Below are 19,351 nucleotides of genomic sequence, written 5' to 3'. Positions count from 1 at the left end.
TTTTTCGGGTGGGGATCATATTTGAAAAGTATTAATGTTTGTGAGGTTCATAAAAGAAATTTTATCTAGTAAATTAAGAAAAACAACACTCTTATTATAATATAACAACTTTTTATCTATTCAATATAAGATAACAACTTAATTGTTCGTGGTATTGGTTTAGCTAGATCAGTTCTACAGAATTGGTTGGGTCTAAAGCCCCATTAAAAAACACCTTTCTTTACCCTAAAATCCCAATCTCTAATAGTACTTCTAAATTATTGGTATAATATATTGATTTAAGGTTGACGTTGATAAACATAAATTCTCATTAATTTTATTTTTTTAAAATTACTAGCAATTTGGATAGTAAATGTAAAAAAATTATTTATGGAATCCACCGATTTGAGTAGGTTTCAAACAATATATCCGCCCATTTGTTGAGACAGGTGGATCCTATAAAAACTATTTCACATTTTCTATTTGAATTACTAGCAATTCAAACAACAAATTATTGAAATTCAGGATCCAGTACTGATGTGTTAGTTTATAATTAAGATCATTATACTAGTAGTGGATTGAAATCTAAGTTCATGGCATCAAGATTTCTGAGCAAATAAATGTCAACTATGAATTCACAGCTTGCCTAAATTGGAATAAACTCTATGTAATGGATCCAGCTTACATGCGGTTGACAAAATAACTGCATAACTGCTGTTAAAATTTGAACGGTTCAGATTTAATACTAGTAGTTTTACACTGACGATGTTGATTTAACAAAAAGGCAAAGCAAGCGGCGTTGGATTCAAGAGACTGAACCACACTCGTTCCTCCACCACCTCTTGCTCTCGCTCCCACCGCTGTGCCTTCCTTTCCCATCTTTCTTTCTCTCTCTCTCTTCGAAGATTGATGTTAGCTTTGCTTAAAAATTTGGGTCTGCTTAATATTTTCACGGATTTGTGAGTTTGCTTAAAAGCTTTGTTCCCAATTACTCCAGTAATTCCACGGACATCTCCCCATTTGGTATCAATAGTGTATGAGTCTGGGCGTGGATGTTCACAAATATGGTTAATATTTTCTTGGATCGGTGAGTTTGCTTAAAATATTTGTTTCGTCAATTACTCCTCTTTTTGGGGCTTTTGAAGAGGAAAATAGGGGGAAAAAAACACTGGTAATTGTAAAGCAGCAAGGAAAAGAGGAATATGAAAGGAGTGTCCCTATCCAATCCATTTTGTTTCGTCTTTTTTATCCCTTCCATGCCCAGCGTCTTGTCCTCAAATTTCCTTTCCAGAAACCCCTTTCAGCAGAACACAGACTGAGAGAGCTTGAGACTGAAAAATAAAATGGTGACTGGATGAAGAAGAGCATTCTGTACTAATCGTCTTTCTCCCAAATCTCTCTCTAGCTTCTCATTCCTCAAAGCCTTGTGTCTCTCCATAAGCACTCTTCCGCCAGAAAATAAACGGCGTTTGTTTTCCTTTTAGTCAGTCACAACGTCTGATGAAACTGCTATTATTAAATCTAGACCGTTCAACTACTAGTATTAAATCTGGACCTTTCAAATTTTAACAGCAGCTATGCGGTTATTTTATCAACCGCACGTAAGCCGGATCCCTAGAAATTTTTAAAAGAATTTGAGTTTTTAAAATAATAAAATAATAATAATTATTAATATTATTAAAAATTTAAATATTATTTTATTATTTTATTAGTAGTGGGACACGTAGCAGAATAATAACTAGTTCTTCGATGAAAATAAATGGCTTGAATTTGAAATTTTAGAAACTAGAATTTTTCTAGAAATTTCAGGGGATCTGGATAACTACGTATTGGTTTAATTCTAGATTAATTATTGAGTTGACCCACCAATAACTGGTCAAGTTGTTGACACCATTGCAATTTGATGCCATTCTACTTTGTAAATTTAGATTTAATAACTAGGAAACTTCATTTAAATGGGGACAAAAATCAAAGTCAGTGGTTTCATTGTTAATTTCTTTTTTGGAAATAAAAACCCCCAATCAACATCACTCATCTTCAAATTGAAGGACCACTTAATTCCTTGCTACTACTATTTTATTATAGAATTGAAGGACCACTCCGATAAAAGCATATGCTTATTTTGAGAAAATTCAAACAAATGTATTTAGTCTCGTAGATCATTGGCCTTATTTAAAAATAAAATAAAATGAGTGTCCGTGCGCCACCCTTCGTGGAGGAGAGGGGTGGCAGCCTCGATCTACTTACAGTGGCCGGCCACTCTAAGTTAGTTTATATTCTTACAAAAGTTAAGCATGGGTTTTTCCAAATATTCTTATAATAAAATAAGAAAATATTTTTATTACAAATATTTTATATTTTTGATTTATTTGTTAATATATATGTAAAATGAACAAAATAATAATTCAAACTCAATATAGAAAACAACAATACATGCAGTCGTTGACAAAGATAGGTAGCGCAATCCTATCAAAGACTTTAATTAGCTAGTTGATGGCCGGTGTGCCTTTATTTTTTTTTCCCTCAATGCTGACAATTTTTATTTTTTCATTTACCTCTTTATGACGGCTAAGGTTAAGTACTAGTACTCAGTTCTGTTGGGTAAATTCCGAACCGATCATGCAAAGCATCAGAATTAAGGGTCGGATAGGACTCAATAGCTTCGTTTGGCAAGGGAAGGTCCAGCACTGTAGCTGGAACGGTACTGTTCCAGCTACAGTGCTGGCTGACACAGAACTGACTTTTTTAGATTAAATTTTTTTTTTTTTAAGTAAAGAAAAAAAAGAGAAAGCCGGGTGGCTCCACTTTGGTTAAAAGGGTGGCTCTAATTCACCATTTTATTGGCAAGGGTTGTCAAATGATTCCCAGGTCGACAGGGATCCCGGCTTGGTCTTCAAAAAAAAAAAAGGGCAGGGTCGGGCCAGGTACTACCACCCCATATCACGGCATGGGGTGGCCGAACCACCCCTTGTAAATTTCTCAAGTGGTCCCACCCCAAATGCACCGACATCCTTTTTTTTTTTTTTAGCTGCTAGTGGTCACCACCCTCTACACGGGTGGTCAACCACCTCGAAAGTTGGTTCTCACTAATTTCTTTAATAAAATGGGTGGTCCCACACCTATTTATTGGCAGGTGGTCATCGAACCAATTCCATCTCTTCCCTCTGTTTTTTTCAATATCTTGCTTAAAAAAAAAAAAAAAATTTAAAAACGAAAGTTTGAATGTCAGCCCCCAGATCGAATGGAATTGCCGCTCCAAATGGCATGTATGGGCTTTCCTTTGCCAAACGAAGCTAATGGCCCTGTGTGTCAATGGCCATGGAACGGAACTGTTCCAAGGCCGGTACTGTAGCCTTTTTTTTTTGAATAAGTGTTTGAATGGTTTTAGTGAAAATGTTTTGTGGAGAAAAGTGAAAAAAATATATTTTATATGAAAAAATGTAAAAAATTTGTTTTATAGTGATTTTTTTATTTAAATAATAATAATAAAAATTATTGATGTGGTATAAAAAGTAGAGATGTTGTGATTAATTTTGAGGTGAAATTTTTTTTTTTTGGGATTGAGGGAGGCCATGGTACCGTTCCAGGGCCATTGGCAAACAGGGCCAATCTTTGCTGGAGGGCGTGACCTTAAGAATTTATTTATAGTACCTAAGAAAATTCAAACCTTAAATTTGATGAAAATGTCATCAAGACCAAAACTCTTATCATTCTTGAGCCACGTCTTGGGTTGAATTATCTTTTTCGAACCTTTGAATATTACTCTAGAAGTGAAGCCTTTTGAGTCTATCTCTCATAATCGCATGCATAGTTTGTAGTAATTAATCACTCCCATTTACAAATCCTAATTATTCGGCAAATCTCTTCACTCAAAAAAAAAAAAAAAAAAAAAAAGAAGAAGAAAGATTTCTCCTTCAGTACTTCTCCCTCAACCCACTATATAAACAATCGACTACTTTCACTCAAAGGCCACATATATGCTACTGCAAGATCGAATTGAAGAAGCTAGAATTTGTATATATGGACACTGTTTGTATTCTAATATACATGATTCTCTTTCTCACTACTCTTTTCTCATATCCCTCCATAAAGAAACAAAAGAAGAAACCTGAAAGTGCAGCTGAGCTTCCTCCAGGCTCATTAGGGTGGCCTTATATTGGAGAAACTCTCCTTCTCTACTCTCAAGACCCAAACGTCTTCTTTGCTTCTAAGCAAAAAAGGTGCGGCTTAAAATCTGCTTAATTAATGTTATGTTAATTATTTCTGTCATCTCTAAAATCTGTTGTTGTTGTTGTTGTTTAGATATGGAGAAATATTCAAAACCCACATACTTGGCTGCCCATGTGTTGTGCTGGCTAGCCCTGAAGCTGCCCGATTTGTGCTAGTGACTCATGCTAATTTGTTCAAGCCTACGTACCCCAAGAGTAAAGAGAGGATGATTGGCCCTTCTGCTCTCTTTTTCCACCAAGGAGACTATCACACCAAACTCAGGAAGCTGGTTCAAGGCTCTTTGTCCCCCGAGACAATCCGGAAACTTGTTACCGATATCGAAGCCATCGCCATTTCCGCCTTGGAGTCATGGGCCGGCACTCAAGTGGCCGTCAATACCTTTCACGAGATGAAGAAGGTTCGTTCTGTTAAAGTTGTTTAATAGATTACTATACGACTATTGTATAGTAATCGACGTCATCACTTTTCATTTCAATTAAATATTTCATATAAGTTAAAATACAACTTTTTTGGATATTGTTTTTCTAATATATGCATATCTCTCCTTGATCCTCCACAGCTCTCTTTCGATGTGGGAATTCTTTCTATCTTCGGTCAGTTGGAAGGAAAATATAGAGAAAAGTTGAAGGAGAATTACTGCATGGTAGATAACGGTTACAATTCTTTTCCAATAAACCTACCTGGCACTGCATATTCTAAGGCACTCTTGGTAATAATTAAGCAGCATATATTCTTATTTCTTAATATATTAATCTGACTTCTCTTTCCCCCTACTGATCGATCATCAATCATGAATTCTTGATTGAAGGCAAGGAAAAGGCTAAGTGAGATTGTGAGTGAGATAATTTGTGGAAGGGAGGAGAAGAAACTACTGCAGAAGGATCTCTTGGGGTATTTGATGAACTCCAGGGGTGAAAGGGGGCAAACAGCTTTAACCAAGCATCAAATCGCCGACAACATCATCGGAGTATTGTTTGCTGCTCAAGACACAACAGCTAGTGTCCTGACATGGATCCTCAAATACCTCCATGATGACCATAAACTTCTTGAAGCTGTAAAGGCAAGAAAATTCTACAATCTTCAAGCAAATTATGTTATATTAATTTAAGGACTAGATAAAGAAACTTTGATTACTTTTCACTGCAGGCTGAGCAAAATGCAATATATGAAGCGAATGATGGAGGGAAGAAGCCCTTGACATGGGCTCAGACTAGGAATATGCCACTTACATATAGGGTATGTGCTATACTTCACATGATCTGGGGAATAATTTCAAGAAAGTATGACTTCTTAATCAATTAACAGGTGGGTATATTTTTAACTTTCAGGTTATATTAGAGAGCTTGAGGATGGCCAACATCATATCTTTCACCTTTAGGGAAGCAGCGGTTGATGTAGAGTACAAGGGTGAGGATTGAAAAGAAACCATCCCGACAATTCAAATTTACTGAAATTCGTGCACCAATAAAGGACTTCTGAACGACTTAAAATATACAGAGTTCATGTGTTAAGAACAAGTCAAGACCTTAATAAACTGCTCGAATTTTAATAAAATTTAAATACAATTTAATTATAATTAAGGAATCTCTATCGGAATCAGAAGCAGTAAGATTTTCTATCTTTGACAAGGATTTCCTTTAATGTTATTGTCTTGCTACAGGATATCTCATTCCAAAAGGGTGGAAAGTACTGCCACTGTTCAGGAATATTCATCATAATCCAGAATATTTCCCAGATCCTCAAAAGTTTGATACATCTAGATTTGAGGTATATTTATATATATTATATATCTATAGTCAAATACTACGTAATCAGTGTTAATTAAGTATTTGTTTAAATTCTCTCAGGAGTTTATTTATTTATTTATTTTTGTTGTGACTTGTGGGTACATGGACTTAGGTAGCTCCAAAACCCAATACTTTCATGCCATTTGGCAACGGAGGGCACTCTTGTCCCGGCAACGAGCTTGCCAAGCTAGAGATGCTCATTTTGATCCACCATCTAGTAACCAAGTTCAGGTACAGTAAAATTAAACTTAATTTAACTCAATATATTAAATACTAATTAAATAATTAATTAATTTTTTTTATTATTAATTTAAAATTTTGAAATAATTAATTATTTAACATAATTTTAAATTCGACATGCATCGACATTGATTTATCGCTTGTTCGACATGTCTTTTGATTGCTACATAATATTAATTAATTAACAAGGCTGTGTTTTGTTGGTGTTTGATGATTTTTGATTGCAGGTGGGAGGTGGTGGGATCTCAAAGTGGGATTCAGTATTGCCCTTTCCCAGTCCCTAAGCATGGACTCCCAGCCAAATTTTGGAAAGAGCCCAATAGTCCCAAGCAAGATGTTGTGTGTCCCTAGTTATCTAAATCAAATTGGATAGAGATTTTAATTAAGTAATTTTGATGGGCGGATTGTTAGTAATTCGGCTGGTAAATGTAAGAGAGTCTTTATGAAATTTACTTGTCTGATAGGTCTCTAGACTCTGGTAGCTCGATCACCCCTCTGTTCAAAGGGTGGGCCCATAAAAACTGTCTCACATTTGTTGTCTAGATTACCAACAAATTAGGAATGAGATCCAATTAAACCTCCTATTTTACAATGGAGGTTTCTATCTAAGATGTCTCTCATGTGATATCTTATTTCCATTTGGACTCTAATGTGATTTAATTAGAACTAGCTATGAATTGGTAATTTGGATGTGACTATGTATGACAAAAGAGAGAATTTCACTGGGAAACTTTTTCTCTCTAATCTATGATCTCTTTCTATTGTTTCTCTAATATATATTGTACTCTTAGAATTCGGCTTTCATGTGAATAATATATAATAATATATTATTATTATTATTATTATTATTATTATCATTTCTTCTTCTTCGTCCAATAACAAGGGTCTAATGTGACAAAATGGGTCACTTTCCGTCATCTTTTCAAGAATTATTCTCAATTCATCTTGGTCTCACCCTTTGCTTAACAACTCCTCCTCCCCCCCTGCCCCCACACACAAAAACCATTCTTGTATGATCTTAAACATATACGTTAATAAGTAATGCCCAACATATAAAATATTTAATTAAAATAAGAAGTGAATTACATAAACAAAATTCAAATTCATGATGTATATTTTAATTCAATGCTAAATAATGTAATTAATACTTTAACACTTACACGTTTCTTGACAAAAAAAAAAAAAAAATCCAACTAGAAACCTAAATAGGCAGTATGTTGATCTGCTCGAGCGGGCCTCGATGGGTGCTCGAGCCATCGCTGGAGCCAAGTTGACACAGAACACTCCACTTGAGCACCCCTCAGGCCGATTCGCAGCAATTCGGCCAAGAGGGAAGAGTAGGCATCAACCAAATCGATCACTCGACATGATTTTATTATCATAATATTTGTTTCCTAAACTAGATTTCCACGTGATATGTATTATAAAACTCTCTTTTAGTTGTTTATTTTCCTTTTTAGTTTTGAAACCTTTTGTATTAATATATAAGGCTACAGCATGCAGTGTACAACATGATGAACATTCACGTTTGAATGATCTCGAGTTTTTTTATCTCAAGAAGTTGATGTTTCTGTTCTGTTCGATCTTGTTCTTCCCTATCCGCTACGTTAGGTACATGTCGCTTCACGTGGGGGTCACCACAGATGGTCACCAATGAGCCACGTGTTATCAATTTAATTAGCAGCGTAGAAAATAAAAACAAGGGTTGCCCTTGGCTGGAGGGCACCCAACCCCCACGAAGGCAAAGTGACTGGGCGAGGGACCCATAAACACGTACAAAATCTTGTATTGAAAGAACCAACCTCTTTGGTTGTGGATTTTGAAGCGTGGTGGAATGGCCAAACTTCTTCTGTGTGGGGCAAATTGGAAATAGCAATGTGTGGTAATCGATAATCCAAAGTACACCAATCTTTTGTCTCGATGATTCCAACCAACATCCCCTAGGACCCCTACTGTTTGAATCCTTATCGGAAGCAAAAAGTTAGGAGTAATAATTTAGGGCGAGTGTCATGTTTTTTGAATTGTGTCATAGATATGGATATAAAATTATATAAGTCATCGGATATATTCTACTTTATTTAATTAAATAGATAAAATTCTTCATTCTAACCCACTAATTTAGTATTTGATTCATGTTAGGTTCAAGGGTTGTGTAAAAAAATTGGTAGCCCTAATGTCGTGTGTCATATTCGAGGTATAGATATAAGACTATATAAGTCAACTATAATCCGACCAATTTAATTAAACAGGTTATGTTTCTCAACCCTAATTTATAAATTTTGTGTTGGGTTCGTAACGGATTTACATGTCGGGTCAAAAATTGCCAACCTTATGAAAAATGAAAATGGAAAACGTAATCCAAAAATATGGGAAGCGAGAGACTTGGTGAAGTTTGACATGAAAGAATTTGTGAATTTTCTTGCCAGAATAATAAAACCTGACCGTATTCTAGTTTAATTTCGTTTTATGTATAACACTAGGGTGTTAAGTGAGCGAATCCCTAGCGAGCGAGCTTGGGCTCAGTTCGATTATTAAATGAGGCGTTTCGTGAACACAAATATTGGCTCGAATATTAAACGAAGTAAGTTCGACTCGACTCAGTTAAGCTCGTAAGCAGCTTGTATAAGGCTCGAATTGATAGTTGTTCACATAATTACTCATATTAATATTATATATATATTTTTTCTTTCTTTCTAATAGCATCATTTTATAATAAAATGATGCATATCCTCTATCTTCGAAACCAAGTACCTTGCTGTATTGACTTAGGCTCCATATTCGGCTAGCAAAGGCTAAGCAAATGGTTATATGCAAGCTGACTTCTTGAGCTGTTTAAGAGTACTTGAAATTTAAATTTATAATTAAAAAAATTAAATTAAATTAAATATAAGAGCCAGCTCGCAATGCTCGACTTATTATAAACTCAAGGTCGAGCTTGATTTTTTTGGCTCATCCTTGAACTTGGTTCGAGCTCGAGTGAAATATAAACGAGCCAAGCCCAAACAAGAGAAGCTCGCTCATGTTCGACTCGTTTACACCCCTATTAACATAGTCAAACATCAAATTAGGTTCAAACTTTATTGTATTTTGGAAACAAATTTGTTGTAGTTGGATGCATACCAATTGAATAAAATTAGTGGGGATAAATATAATTTTATAGAAAAACAACTAACTTTATTTTAAAGATTAAACTAATCTAAAACAGTAAATTAAATCATTTAAATAATATTATTTTTCTTTTCTTTTTTTTTTTTTTTTTTTGAGCTGGAGGGTATAATAGAAGCATGAGATCATAAAGAAACTAACTTCGATAGTTTAACAAAAAGTTATAACAGGAGCAGTTACGTAAAAGGAATGGGCAGTTTGAGAGGATATTGCAAAAATTTTAAGTATGTAAAATTTTGCAGATAAGGTAATAATTAAGGGGCAAAATGCAATTTCCCTTTAAAAGAAGTAAACCCTTCAACAATAATGAGAAGTTAATAGTAGCACATAACAGGCCCGGATTGTAGGAGATCCAATAGAATAAGTTCGGATTAAAGATGGAAACGGGTTGGGTTTGGGTCGAGAAAGTCCTCACTCGGTCCAAACCCAACTAAGACCACTTACTCCCAATGTGAGCAAACCCAAATCCAAGTTCATAACATGGTCCTACAAACCCAACCCATTTAAGTCTGGAGCACCTGAAGCTTTGCCAACCAGATTCATCAATAATCGTTTTCAATTTGGAATATAGTTCCAAGCATTACCCAGAAACTACAGTTTCATTTTACAATTATTTCACTCAATTGACGTGACATGGTCATAAGTCTATATATATATATATGGGATGATCCAAAAATTGATTGACACTGTCTTTCCTTTCGGCCTTCTCCTATAGATTTAAACTCAAGCTTTAATATTCTAACACTCTCAATGCGTGATGAAAACTCACAACAATGAATAAAAATATGCTAAAAATAATAGCTCCTTTTGAGTAGGAGAGACCACGTTACCACAATACTCCAATTAAAACTACTTGGACTTGGACTTAGCCTAAAGGCTTAAGAAGATAACGTGAATAATAGAGATACATTTGAATTCATGACTTTTAGTTTAATACTAAGCTAAATCACCACTCATTTTTAAAGCATCTCCAGCAAATGCTTTAAAGTTCATCTCCCATATCCCCTCCCATGATAAACTTATATGGACCCCAAGCACCAAGAGGGCCTCCTCTACCCACTCCTACAAAATTCTCTAATCTCTTTCCTCATCCAATCCTCTCACAGAACAGGATTGGAGGAATCTTTGGAAGCTGAAAATCTATCTATTGTGCAAAAACACGATCATAATTACGCTTAAATAAGGCGAGAACAATCACACTCAAAATAACACCAAGATTTAAATTGTTTCCTTAATGTGAGGTATGTCTACTGGCAGAAGGAATCACGAAGAAATTCACCATGAAAAATGGAGTACAAAGAATATAGTAGAAAGAAAATCACTCAGACTCAAAACTTCAATGCACCAAAATCTCATTATTACATAATAGAGATTATTCCCTAATTAAAGAGAATACAAAAGATAAGAATACAAACTCTTATTCATTTGCTGGAATACGATGATGGCCGATCTCTTCTATTTTTCTCTCTTCCACAGTGTTGAAAAATCAAAAGAAGCTGCATCACAATTTGCATTGACTTCCAGCAGTCCACCTTGACGTGCAGCTCTGTTTCATGTATTTTACAAAGGTTGAATATGAGGCTTTATATATATGGTCAAAGAGAAGTTCTAGGGAGCTAAGCAAATGAATCTAGAAATTTTTTTAAATTGACGTAGCAGACCATGAGTGGCAGACAAGGGAGAAATAATTGTATTTTTTTAATTTAAAAACCCTTGCCACGTCAGTTTGAAAATTTTCCTTAGTTCATTTGTTTGGTTCTTTAACATTTCTCATGGCCAAAAGTCGGTGCATTCCTCTCCCATTTTCCACTTCTATTTTCCAAGGACTAGTAAAAGCAATGGACCCTACACCATCAAGGCACCCACGTCAACACCATCAAAGATTGAAACTCTTCACACGAAAACCCATTTGGAATTTATTTTTTTTATTTTTTATTTTTTCTATTCAATGTTGGAGAGGAGGAAATGGAAATTATATGAAAATAAACAAAAAGGTGACAGAGTTTTCCAAAGAACCGTTGGGAATGGGTCAAATATATGACTTAGTCCATTAAATGAACTTAAATCACCAAAAGAGACCATAATATAAGGCAAAGTTCTGTAATTTGGAATTGCATTCCCACTTCTAGCACTATTTCTCATTTCTTTCCTTTAGACAATGTCCAAGATGCTTTTTTTTTTGTCTCCATTGCAATTCATCGATTGAGATCTAATAAGGGCATCTCTTTTTTGTCCCCTTTAGATACCCTAAAGCTTTGATGGGTTGTCCATTGAAAAATCCTTATGGTTCTCTCTTTTCACATTTCAAAATTACAATTGGATTTATGGGTTATATAGGTTCTACACATGAACTCCACAGATCCAGTGATAATTTTAAAAAGTGAAAAAAATAGAAGAAGAACCAAGAGAAGACGTATAACACATTTCCTGTCCATTGCGTATTGGATCAAAAACATCATGAGTCCTTTGCTTCACTCAACATTGAACAGGCCTTTGCTTCACTCAACATTGAGGAGGCTTCTCATTATCACTTCCAACTTTTTGCCTATGATATAGTTCACTATGAATGAGATTATTCATGATAATTTCACCACCGACGCTTTTATCATTCCAGTAATTTGTTATTGACAGTAAATATAAGAGAATTGTTATGAGATTTACTTGTCCTAATAAGTAGGTGAGTTATCTGAGAACCGCTCAAATGGGTAGGCCTATAAATTTGTTTCTTTATTTAATTTGGAAAACAAAAATTGTTTGGCATCTCTGTACTTTGTAACAAGGGAGCTTCGCTAGAAACCTCCTAATTCATTTCAAACAAGTCCAGAGAAGTAAACTAATTACTGTGAGTCCCACCAAAACCCGTTGCGTAAAAATGTAAAATAACATTTGCAAAGAAGCAATTCCAAGATTGAATAAGAAGAGAAAAAAGAAAAAAGAAAAGAAAACGCTATTAAAGAAAGAATAAACGTCGCAACAAGATCTCAACCTCCACTGCTCTCATTTCCGTTGCCACCACCTCCTCTCTCTCTCTCTCTCTCTCTCTGTCGCTCAATTACCAAAAGCCTCTCAAAATATCTCTTCCCCGTGCAAATTAGGGCAAGAATTTTGGATCTCACTGGCTGTCCAGTGGGAGCTAATTGCATCCAATTCTCGCATTTCGGTGGCTGGAATCATAGGCGTCGCTGGTGATTGATTCGCCGATTGATGCTTCTCTGCGAAAATCTTGTTCTCACGCTCGCATGGAACCGTTCTGGAGCTACAAAGGCGCGCCTCACCCGTTGCATTTCGTCGTCTCTATCTACTTCGCTGTCGGCTTCCTCGTCGCGAGGTTCTTCTTTGACAGATTCATCTTTCGCGTAAGGTTCTTGCTCTATATCTGTTTTGAGCTTCATGTCTTGTGTTCGATTTATTTGATTTCAGGAAAGATGAATAAGCTGAGAATTGTGCTGCATTAGGTTTAGTTGAGTGGATATGTTCTTGATTTTTCTTCGGTTCCAAGTACTTAGTTGCATAATATTCAATTTGGAATTGTTTCTTAGTTTTTATCAGCGAAGAATGAGAGCGTTTAGTTGCTGAAGCTTATTTGAATGCATGCTTATAAGCATGTATGTGCTACTCAAGGACTTTGAGATTTTAGTTTGTCTCTATAATCATTAAGAAGGTGAAGTAAATAAATGTTAACCAAGAATGGTTGAAGTCCATGAAATCTAACGATGAAAGAATTTGTACTATAATACAGCGCCATCAATTTGACTAAAGTTTCTTTGTCACTATCAATTTGAATTAAGCTTAGGAGTTTAGCCCTGGCAACTAATCAAGAAAGGAAGAAGTAAAGAATTTGCTGTGCTTTATGTTCATTCAATTTCTCCATATGAATGATTGTCAATGACATAGAGCAATAGTAACTTGTGACTGTTGTGATAATAGAATATCAAAGTTTCTGGGATTAGGTGTTCCCCTTAAAAGCACCACGTTACTTCATGATGATGATATTCCGTGCTTCAGTTGTTGCATTGGAAACTTTTAGAAAGCTCAGCTTGCAAAATGAGTATTTTGTTGCTGAATTTTTCCATTATATGCCCATTTATTTATTATTTTAACAGTTCACCTTCTACATAATGTTAATATGTGTACTTGAATTTTCACAAAACACAAACTGCATACTTTCCCTCTCTTGCTATTTTCTCTCTACATCTTCACTTACACATCCATGTCATAAGATGTTTTGCTCATGAGCATATGTGTGTTCACGAGTAATTCTAGAAGTCTCTCTTAAATTCCTCCAAGAATGATGTGACTATTAAAATCATCATTTGATCAAAATCTAATAATTATCAATCACAAGCCCAATGATGATTTTCATAGTCACATCATTCTTAGAAGGACTCAAGAAGTACACATGAGGGACTTGTAGCATTACTCTGTGTTCACTGATGTGATAACTTTTTTTGAAGTCTCATGTTTCTTTTTTTTTTCTTTTTTCTTTTTATTTGTTAATGCCAAATCTCCAGTGAAACTCCCTTTTTGATAAAATAGTAGCTCTGTTGTCAATAATTTCAAATTAATATTATTTTAGTTGTTCTTTTTGTATTTTCTTTCAGAGGTTGTCCATCTGGTTGTTGAGTAATGGAGCTGTTCCATTGAAGATTGATAAAGCAACACAGGGAAAGATTGTAAAATGCTCGGAGTCAATGTGGAAGCTAGCATACTATGCCACTGTTGAAGCATATATTATCAGAATTACATTCCAAGAGCAATGGTTCAGGGATACGAAAGGATACTTTAGAGGCTGGCCAAATCAAGAGCTGCTGTGAGTAATTCCCATGCTTGGACTTTTAATGCAATGGGTCTTATTCTTTTTGTTATTGATTAAGTTGCTAGTATTTTGTAAAACAAGAGAAAAGCATTGTCTAAACTCATGTTGGTATGTCTCTGCTTTCCGAAAGTATACCATGGCATTGCAATTTGCATAAGAGGCTTATTTTTTCAGGCATTTTTTATGTAATTGTAAGTGAAGAGGGCCAAATTGGTGCAGGTTCCTTGAGAGGGAACTAAACAATTTATGAAATGAAAATTCTCATGCAACTTTTTTAGAATGGTTAGAGTTATATATATGGTGGCATTGAAGGGATGATGACCCAGCTGTGCATATAATAGTTGAAACTACAGTTTTTCAGTCATCTCATCCCTCTGAGATATATTTTTATGGTATAAATATACGTTGTTTTTACTTATCAAAATATATATATATATATATATATATATATATATATATATACACACACTTTTTTCATAAATGTGTGGACAAGATGGAAGATGGTAGGGGTACTTGATAGGTTTGTGATCAGGATATCTGTTTGCAGCAACTTGAGTATTTAAAATATTTTCTCTAGTATGGCTCTAAACATATTTGAGATATGCAGTCAAAATTAGTCGGCATAAACTGTCAGAACTGACCATTTCATTTCTCATGTCAGGCTTCCCCTAAAGCTTTACTACATGTGCCAATGTGGATTCTACATCTATAGCATTGTTGCCCTCCTTACATGGGAGACTCGAAGGAAGGATTTCTCAGTGATGATGTCTCATCATGTAATTACTGTTGCCTTGATTGGGTACTCATATATTACAAGGTATTATTTCATTTTTTGTCCACATACTTTGCAGTCGGTACTGCACGACATAAATTTGATTTTTTTTGTTGTTCTTCCATTTATGCTGGATCTCTTGTAGTATTCTTTTATATCCCATTTGTTGGCATAGAGCTGTCTTGATTTCTATTAATTTTACTGGCACACAAGCAGCTGTGTTTGTAAAGGTGTTCTGGATTAACTTTCCCTCACCTTTATTGTCGATTTGGAAACTAGAAACTCAGGATGATGTCTTTGGAATTTGTAGTTTTTGATTAGTGACAAATTAATTGGAAATATATATTGTTAAACAATGGGCTTTTGCTTCATTTTGAGACGGAAGCTTGGCTGATACACGATCTAATTGAATATGAATATTTTAATTATGTGATGATGAAATATAATTATTGATATGTTATATTAACACCAAAGGACTTTTGCTTATCAGATTCATTGTTCTTAACACGAACGTTTAGATAATCTAATCTTTGTAGTTTGTATATACTAATTAACTATATATGTCTCGGTGGTTAGCTCTTGGTCTTTTACACACACACACACACACGCAGACAAACATAAGTAGTATATAGTTGTTGTATACGTCATGTTTCCTCAAGTTGGGTGGACTGTTTCTTAAGTGATAATGAATAGATTTTTGGACCATTTAGCAATAAGCATAGTTTTCCTGTCCAGTACAAAGATAAAATCAAGGGTCAAATACATTTTTAGTACTTGTGGTTTGTCTCGAAATCAAATAGCCGCCTCGGTTTACAAAAGTGTCATGAATGGTACCTATGGACATCTTATAAACGTAGTTGGTATTTCTATCCGAAAACTTAATGGCTCGCCATGTCTAACCTATCAGCAACTGCCACGTTAGTCAAAACATAGAAGGGCATTGTAGAGATACATTGAGCTATCCATGCCGTCATTTTCCCCCGAATTCACATCTCGTCAACAGATACAATAGGAAATATCAATTAACATGATGATGTAAGCCTTCTCTAGGTCCAATTTGCAGAGGACACCTGGATCCCCTGATCTAATTTTACTGTTGAGGCATTCCTTTGCAATAAGAACTTAGTATAAAGTTTGTCTCCCCCTAATAAAGTCATTCTGAGACCTGGAAATAACCTTCTCCGACACCGATTTCTGCTTGTGAGCTTGGACTTTAGAGATAATTTTATAGATACCGCCCACAAGATTGATAGGGCGAGGATCCGTAATATCCACTGGGCAATAAAAGTGGCATTGAGGCTCCTTTCAAACTTGCCTCAAGCATGAAATTCATGAAAGATATTCATGACGTCTCTTTTAGAACCTTCTAACAAAACTGAAAAACCATTAGAGCCTGGGGCCTTATTGGCTATTGCTGCTTAGAGTTTTCAACACCTCAAAAACCTCACTATTCTCAAAGGCTCTTTCCAACCACATAGCCTCTTCAGCACCAACAGAATTAAAAGAAAGACCATCCAGTTTAGGCTTCTGGGGAGATTCGCTGTAACAATGCAAGTAATTTAGCCTAATCCTGTTATTGCAATACTGTCTGTCATTCTGTTGACTCTACTGTGACAAACCAGCCTGAGTATGCTGTTCCTTACATATCTGTTTATCCATGTTCTTGGAATTGCATAAACTATTTTCATTTTTTTTTTGACAGTTTTTATTCTGTGTTTGTGACATTTGTTGTTCGTGGAACTATATTCCTGGTTTTAGTTACTTGCATCTTTCTGATAGTTAGTTAGTTGTTTGCTAGGCAGCATAGCCGCTTGTCAGTTGCTGTGCTTTATAAAGTACATCCATGCTCAACTCTTTCTTTTTGTTGTAGTATTTGCTCAACTCTTTCTTTTTGGTTTTACATTCATGTCCCATCTTGATATTGCTAATGTAACATCACATTAAGAAAAAAACTTATGTGGCTGTTGTGCTGAACTAAAACTATGCAACATCAAGGATTCTCTGGTTGGTTCTTTCCGGAGAATCTATGTACTTGGGTTGCGCTTTTTAATAAATTTTCGATTAGTTTTAAAAAGAAAATGTGCATAGGTCTACATCAATAAAGTGTTCATGGAAGTGAAGGATTAAAATTGAAAACTCTTAGGGCTTGAAGGTTATGTACTGCTATTTTTGCTTTGTGATTTTCATATAAGAGTAGGTCGGTGTAAGTACGCAATATTTATATCAATTTTAACATGCAAATATCAAGTGAGAGAACAGCTTTTAAATTTTCCATTTACAGCTTTTTTCGGATTGGCTCGATTGTCCTTGCCCTGCATGACGCGAGTGATGTATTCATGGAAACTGCTAAGGTTTTTAAATATTCTGAGAAGGAGCTTGCTGCAAGTGTCTTCTTTGGATTCTTCGCCATTTCATGGCTCATTCTGCGGCTAATATTCTTTCCTTTTTGGGTTATAAAAGCATCAAGGTTTGCCCTCTTGGTAAATGATTTTATTTCACTATATTTGGCTTTGGTGGTCCTTTTACTTATCTGTTTTTACTATTGGCATTTCCCAGCTGTGATATGGTTGAATTCTTGAATCTAGCGGAGGTGTATCCTACATTCCTGTACTATTTTTTCAACACAATGTTGCTGATGTTACTTGTGTTTCACATATACTGGTGGGTACTTATATGCTCAATGATCCAGAGACAGTTGAAAAATAGAGGAAAAGTTGGAGAAGATATAAGATCTGGTAAGCCATTCACTTCTTTCCTATTATCATTTAGTCGCACCAGCTTGTTTTTATAATAATTTTTTTTACTGGTTATCAGGAAAGAAAAAGCATTGAACAGATCTTTTTGTTATGTCTGGAATCTGCTATAACCAGTTATGCCAAGGCCTTTGGTCTAAATCTCTCTCTCACAAACACACCCACTTCGATTCAAAAAGGTTAACGTGTATACCAGAGTAAAAAATGTTTAAGGAAGAAATCGTCAATCCAGTGTTTAGACACTTCAGACGAATACCTATATGGTACCCATAAAAAATGAAGTTCTCATTCTACAAGTCTCATTTGTTACATTGAGGATACCCATTACCTCAATAAAATTTTCTGCCTCTGCTTTATAGTTATAGGGTATTTTGATTGTGATTGTTGAAGAAACTCTTAGTGCTTTCATGTTTGTATAACGATGACTATTTGACATATTAAAAGGAATTGGGATGGGGCAATGGCTTTCCTGCATCCTACAATATAAGTCTTTTTTTCTTCTTTTTTTACCATTATGGATCTGGTTACCTCCGTCCTCTACTATATATTAATGATTCCAGGAAGCCACTAAGAAATTTAGCTGGTGATATCTCTTCCATGATGTGTTGAGTTCTTGAATTATGAAAAACTGCATGCATTTTAGAGCAGAAAAGGCGACATTATCCATTATGTATTATTTCCTTTATAATCTAAAGTAGCATTTTTATTTTTTATTTTCTCACTTGAGAGTTATTATCTCCATTTAATACAGATTCAGAGGACGATGAATAGGTGGAAGATTTTGATCAAGTTTCCATGCTCTCATTGATGATGTAGCCCCCAGGGAATTACTTTCGACGTGTTTGTAGGTTTGTCTCTGATCTCAATCGGTCATCACCAACTGTACCAATTGGAGGGGGTTGGCACCTTTATTTGATTTCTAATTTTTCATCGATTCTTGGGGGTAGAGATGAGGAGGTAGGACCATTAAGCATATCTCTTCCAGATATCTTTTTGTGTATAAACAATAGGCTATTCCTGTATAATTGTTTTTTTCTGGATAATGTTTTGTTTTGATTAGTCCTTAAACGCATAAATGAAGAAGATCCAAAAAGAAGAAAAAAGTAGAGTTTTTTTTTTCTTCCTTTTTGTGGGTATTGCCCCAATATTTTATCGAGTAATGCTAGAAACATGGAGTGATTGACGTTATAGTGCCAATCAAATTTTATTTTTTCTTTTCTTTTTTTCCTTCTAATTTAACATGGAGTGATTGGTATTGCCTCATCATCAAGATGGATGGTGGTAGGATAAAAGCGTGGTTTTTGCATTACTGTTTTGAAAACGTGCAACCTGATCTTGTTGCTGTTCAAGAACTTGCATGATCATGATGGGTATTTTCCCAAAGGATCTCATTACTGTTTGGACCTTGTACTTGCCTTCACTTTTTCCTTGAATGTTAAGATGATTGATTTTTACTCCCAATGGCAACAACTGTAACTGTCTTGATCCAAATTTTCCTTTGGTTTCTTAGAAGGGGGTTTATTATACACAGTAAATTTTCATGCAAAATTATACCTAATATACCATGTTTGTTTGTGTTTTTGTTTTCTGTTCGATACATTAATAAACA

The 19,351-nt window shown here is 35.1% G+C and overlaps 2 protein-coding genes across 2 annotated transcripts; both read left to right on the top strand.

The window, feature by feature from the left end:
* The first annotated feature begins 3,970 nt into the window (after positions 1-3,970).
* LOC132178633 (abscisic acid 8'-hydroxylase 4) lies at positions 3,971-7,031 on the top strand. The gene is made up of 9 exons (XM_059591103.1): positions 3,971-4,199; positions 4,282-4,606; positions 4,769-4,918; positions 5,018-5,269; positions 5,356-5,445; positions 5,538-5,616; positions 5,870-5,976; positions 6,109-6,227; positions 6,464-7,031. The coding sequence occupies exons 1-9, from the start codon at positions 4,000-4,002 to the stop codon at positions 6,585-6,587; spliced, it is 1,446 nt and encodes a 481-aa protein (XP_059447086.1). The 5' UTR covers positions 3,971-3,999; the 3' UTR covers positions 6,588-7,031.
* Positions 7,032-12,305: 5,274 nt separating this feature from the next.
* Positions 12,306-18,889, top strand: LOC132178542 (ceramide synthase LOH2). The gene is made up of 6 exons (XM_059590979.1): positions 12,306-12,757; positions 14,003-14,211; positions 14,879-15,034; positions 17,271-17,456; positions 17,546-17,724; positions 18,494-18,889. Exons 1-6 carry the CDS (start codon positions 12,641-12,643, stop codon positions 18,511-18,513), a joined length of 867 nt encoding a protein of 288 aa, XP_059446962.1. The 5' UTR covers positions 12,306-12,640; the 3' UTR covers positions 18,514-18,889.
* Positions 18,890-19,351: the final 462 nt, after the last annotated feature.

The sequence above is a fragment of the Corylus avellana genome, chromosome ca4, assembly GCF_901000735.1.
Source record: "Corylus avellana chromosome ca4, CavTom2PMs-1.0".
NCBI classification, from domain to species: Eukaryota; Viridiplantae; Streptophyta; class Magnoliopsida; order Fagales; family Betulaceae; genus Corylus; species Corylus avellana.
Note: the sequence above shows the minus strand (reverse complement) of the source record. Positions and strands in the feature narration are given on the sequence as shown.

Bases quoted from the DNA above. Each gene is read 5' to 3' on its own strand.
- LOC132178633 (XM_059591103.1), top strand. From the start codon at position 4,000: ATGGACACTGTTTGTATTCTAATATACATGATTCTCTTTCTCACTACT. The intron at 5,977-6,108 runs GTATATTTATAT...ACATGGACTTAG, and splicing joins TTGATACATCTAGATTTGAG to GTAGCTCCAAAACCCAATAC. The intron at 6,228-6,463 runs GTACAGTAAAAT...TTTTGATTGCAG, and splicing joins CATCTAGTAACCAAGTTCAG to GTGGGAGGTGGTGGGATCTC.
- LOC132178542 (XM_059590979.1), top strand. From the start codon at position 12,641: ATGGAACCGTTCTGGAGCTACAAAGGCGCGCCTCACCCGTTGCATTTC. The intron at 14,212-14,878 runs GTGAGTAATTCC...TTCTCATGTCAG, and splicing joins TGGCCAAATCAAGAGCTGCT to GCTTCCCCTAAAGCTTTACT. The intron at 17,457-17,545 runs GTTTGCCCTCTT...GGCATTTCCCAG, and splicing joins TGGGTTATAAAAGCATCAAG to CTGTGATATGGTTGAATTCT.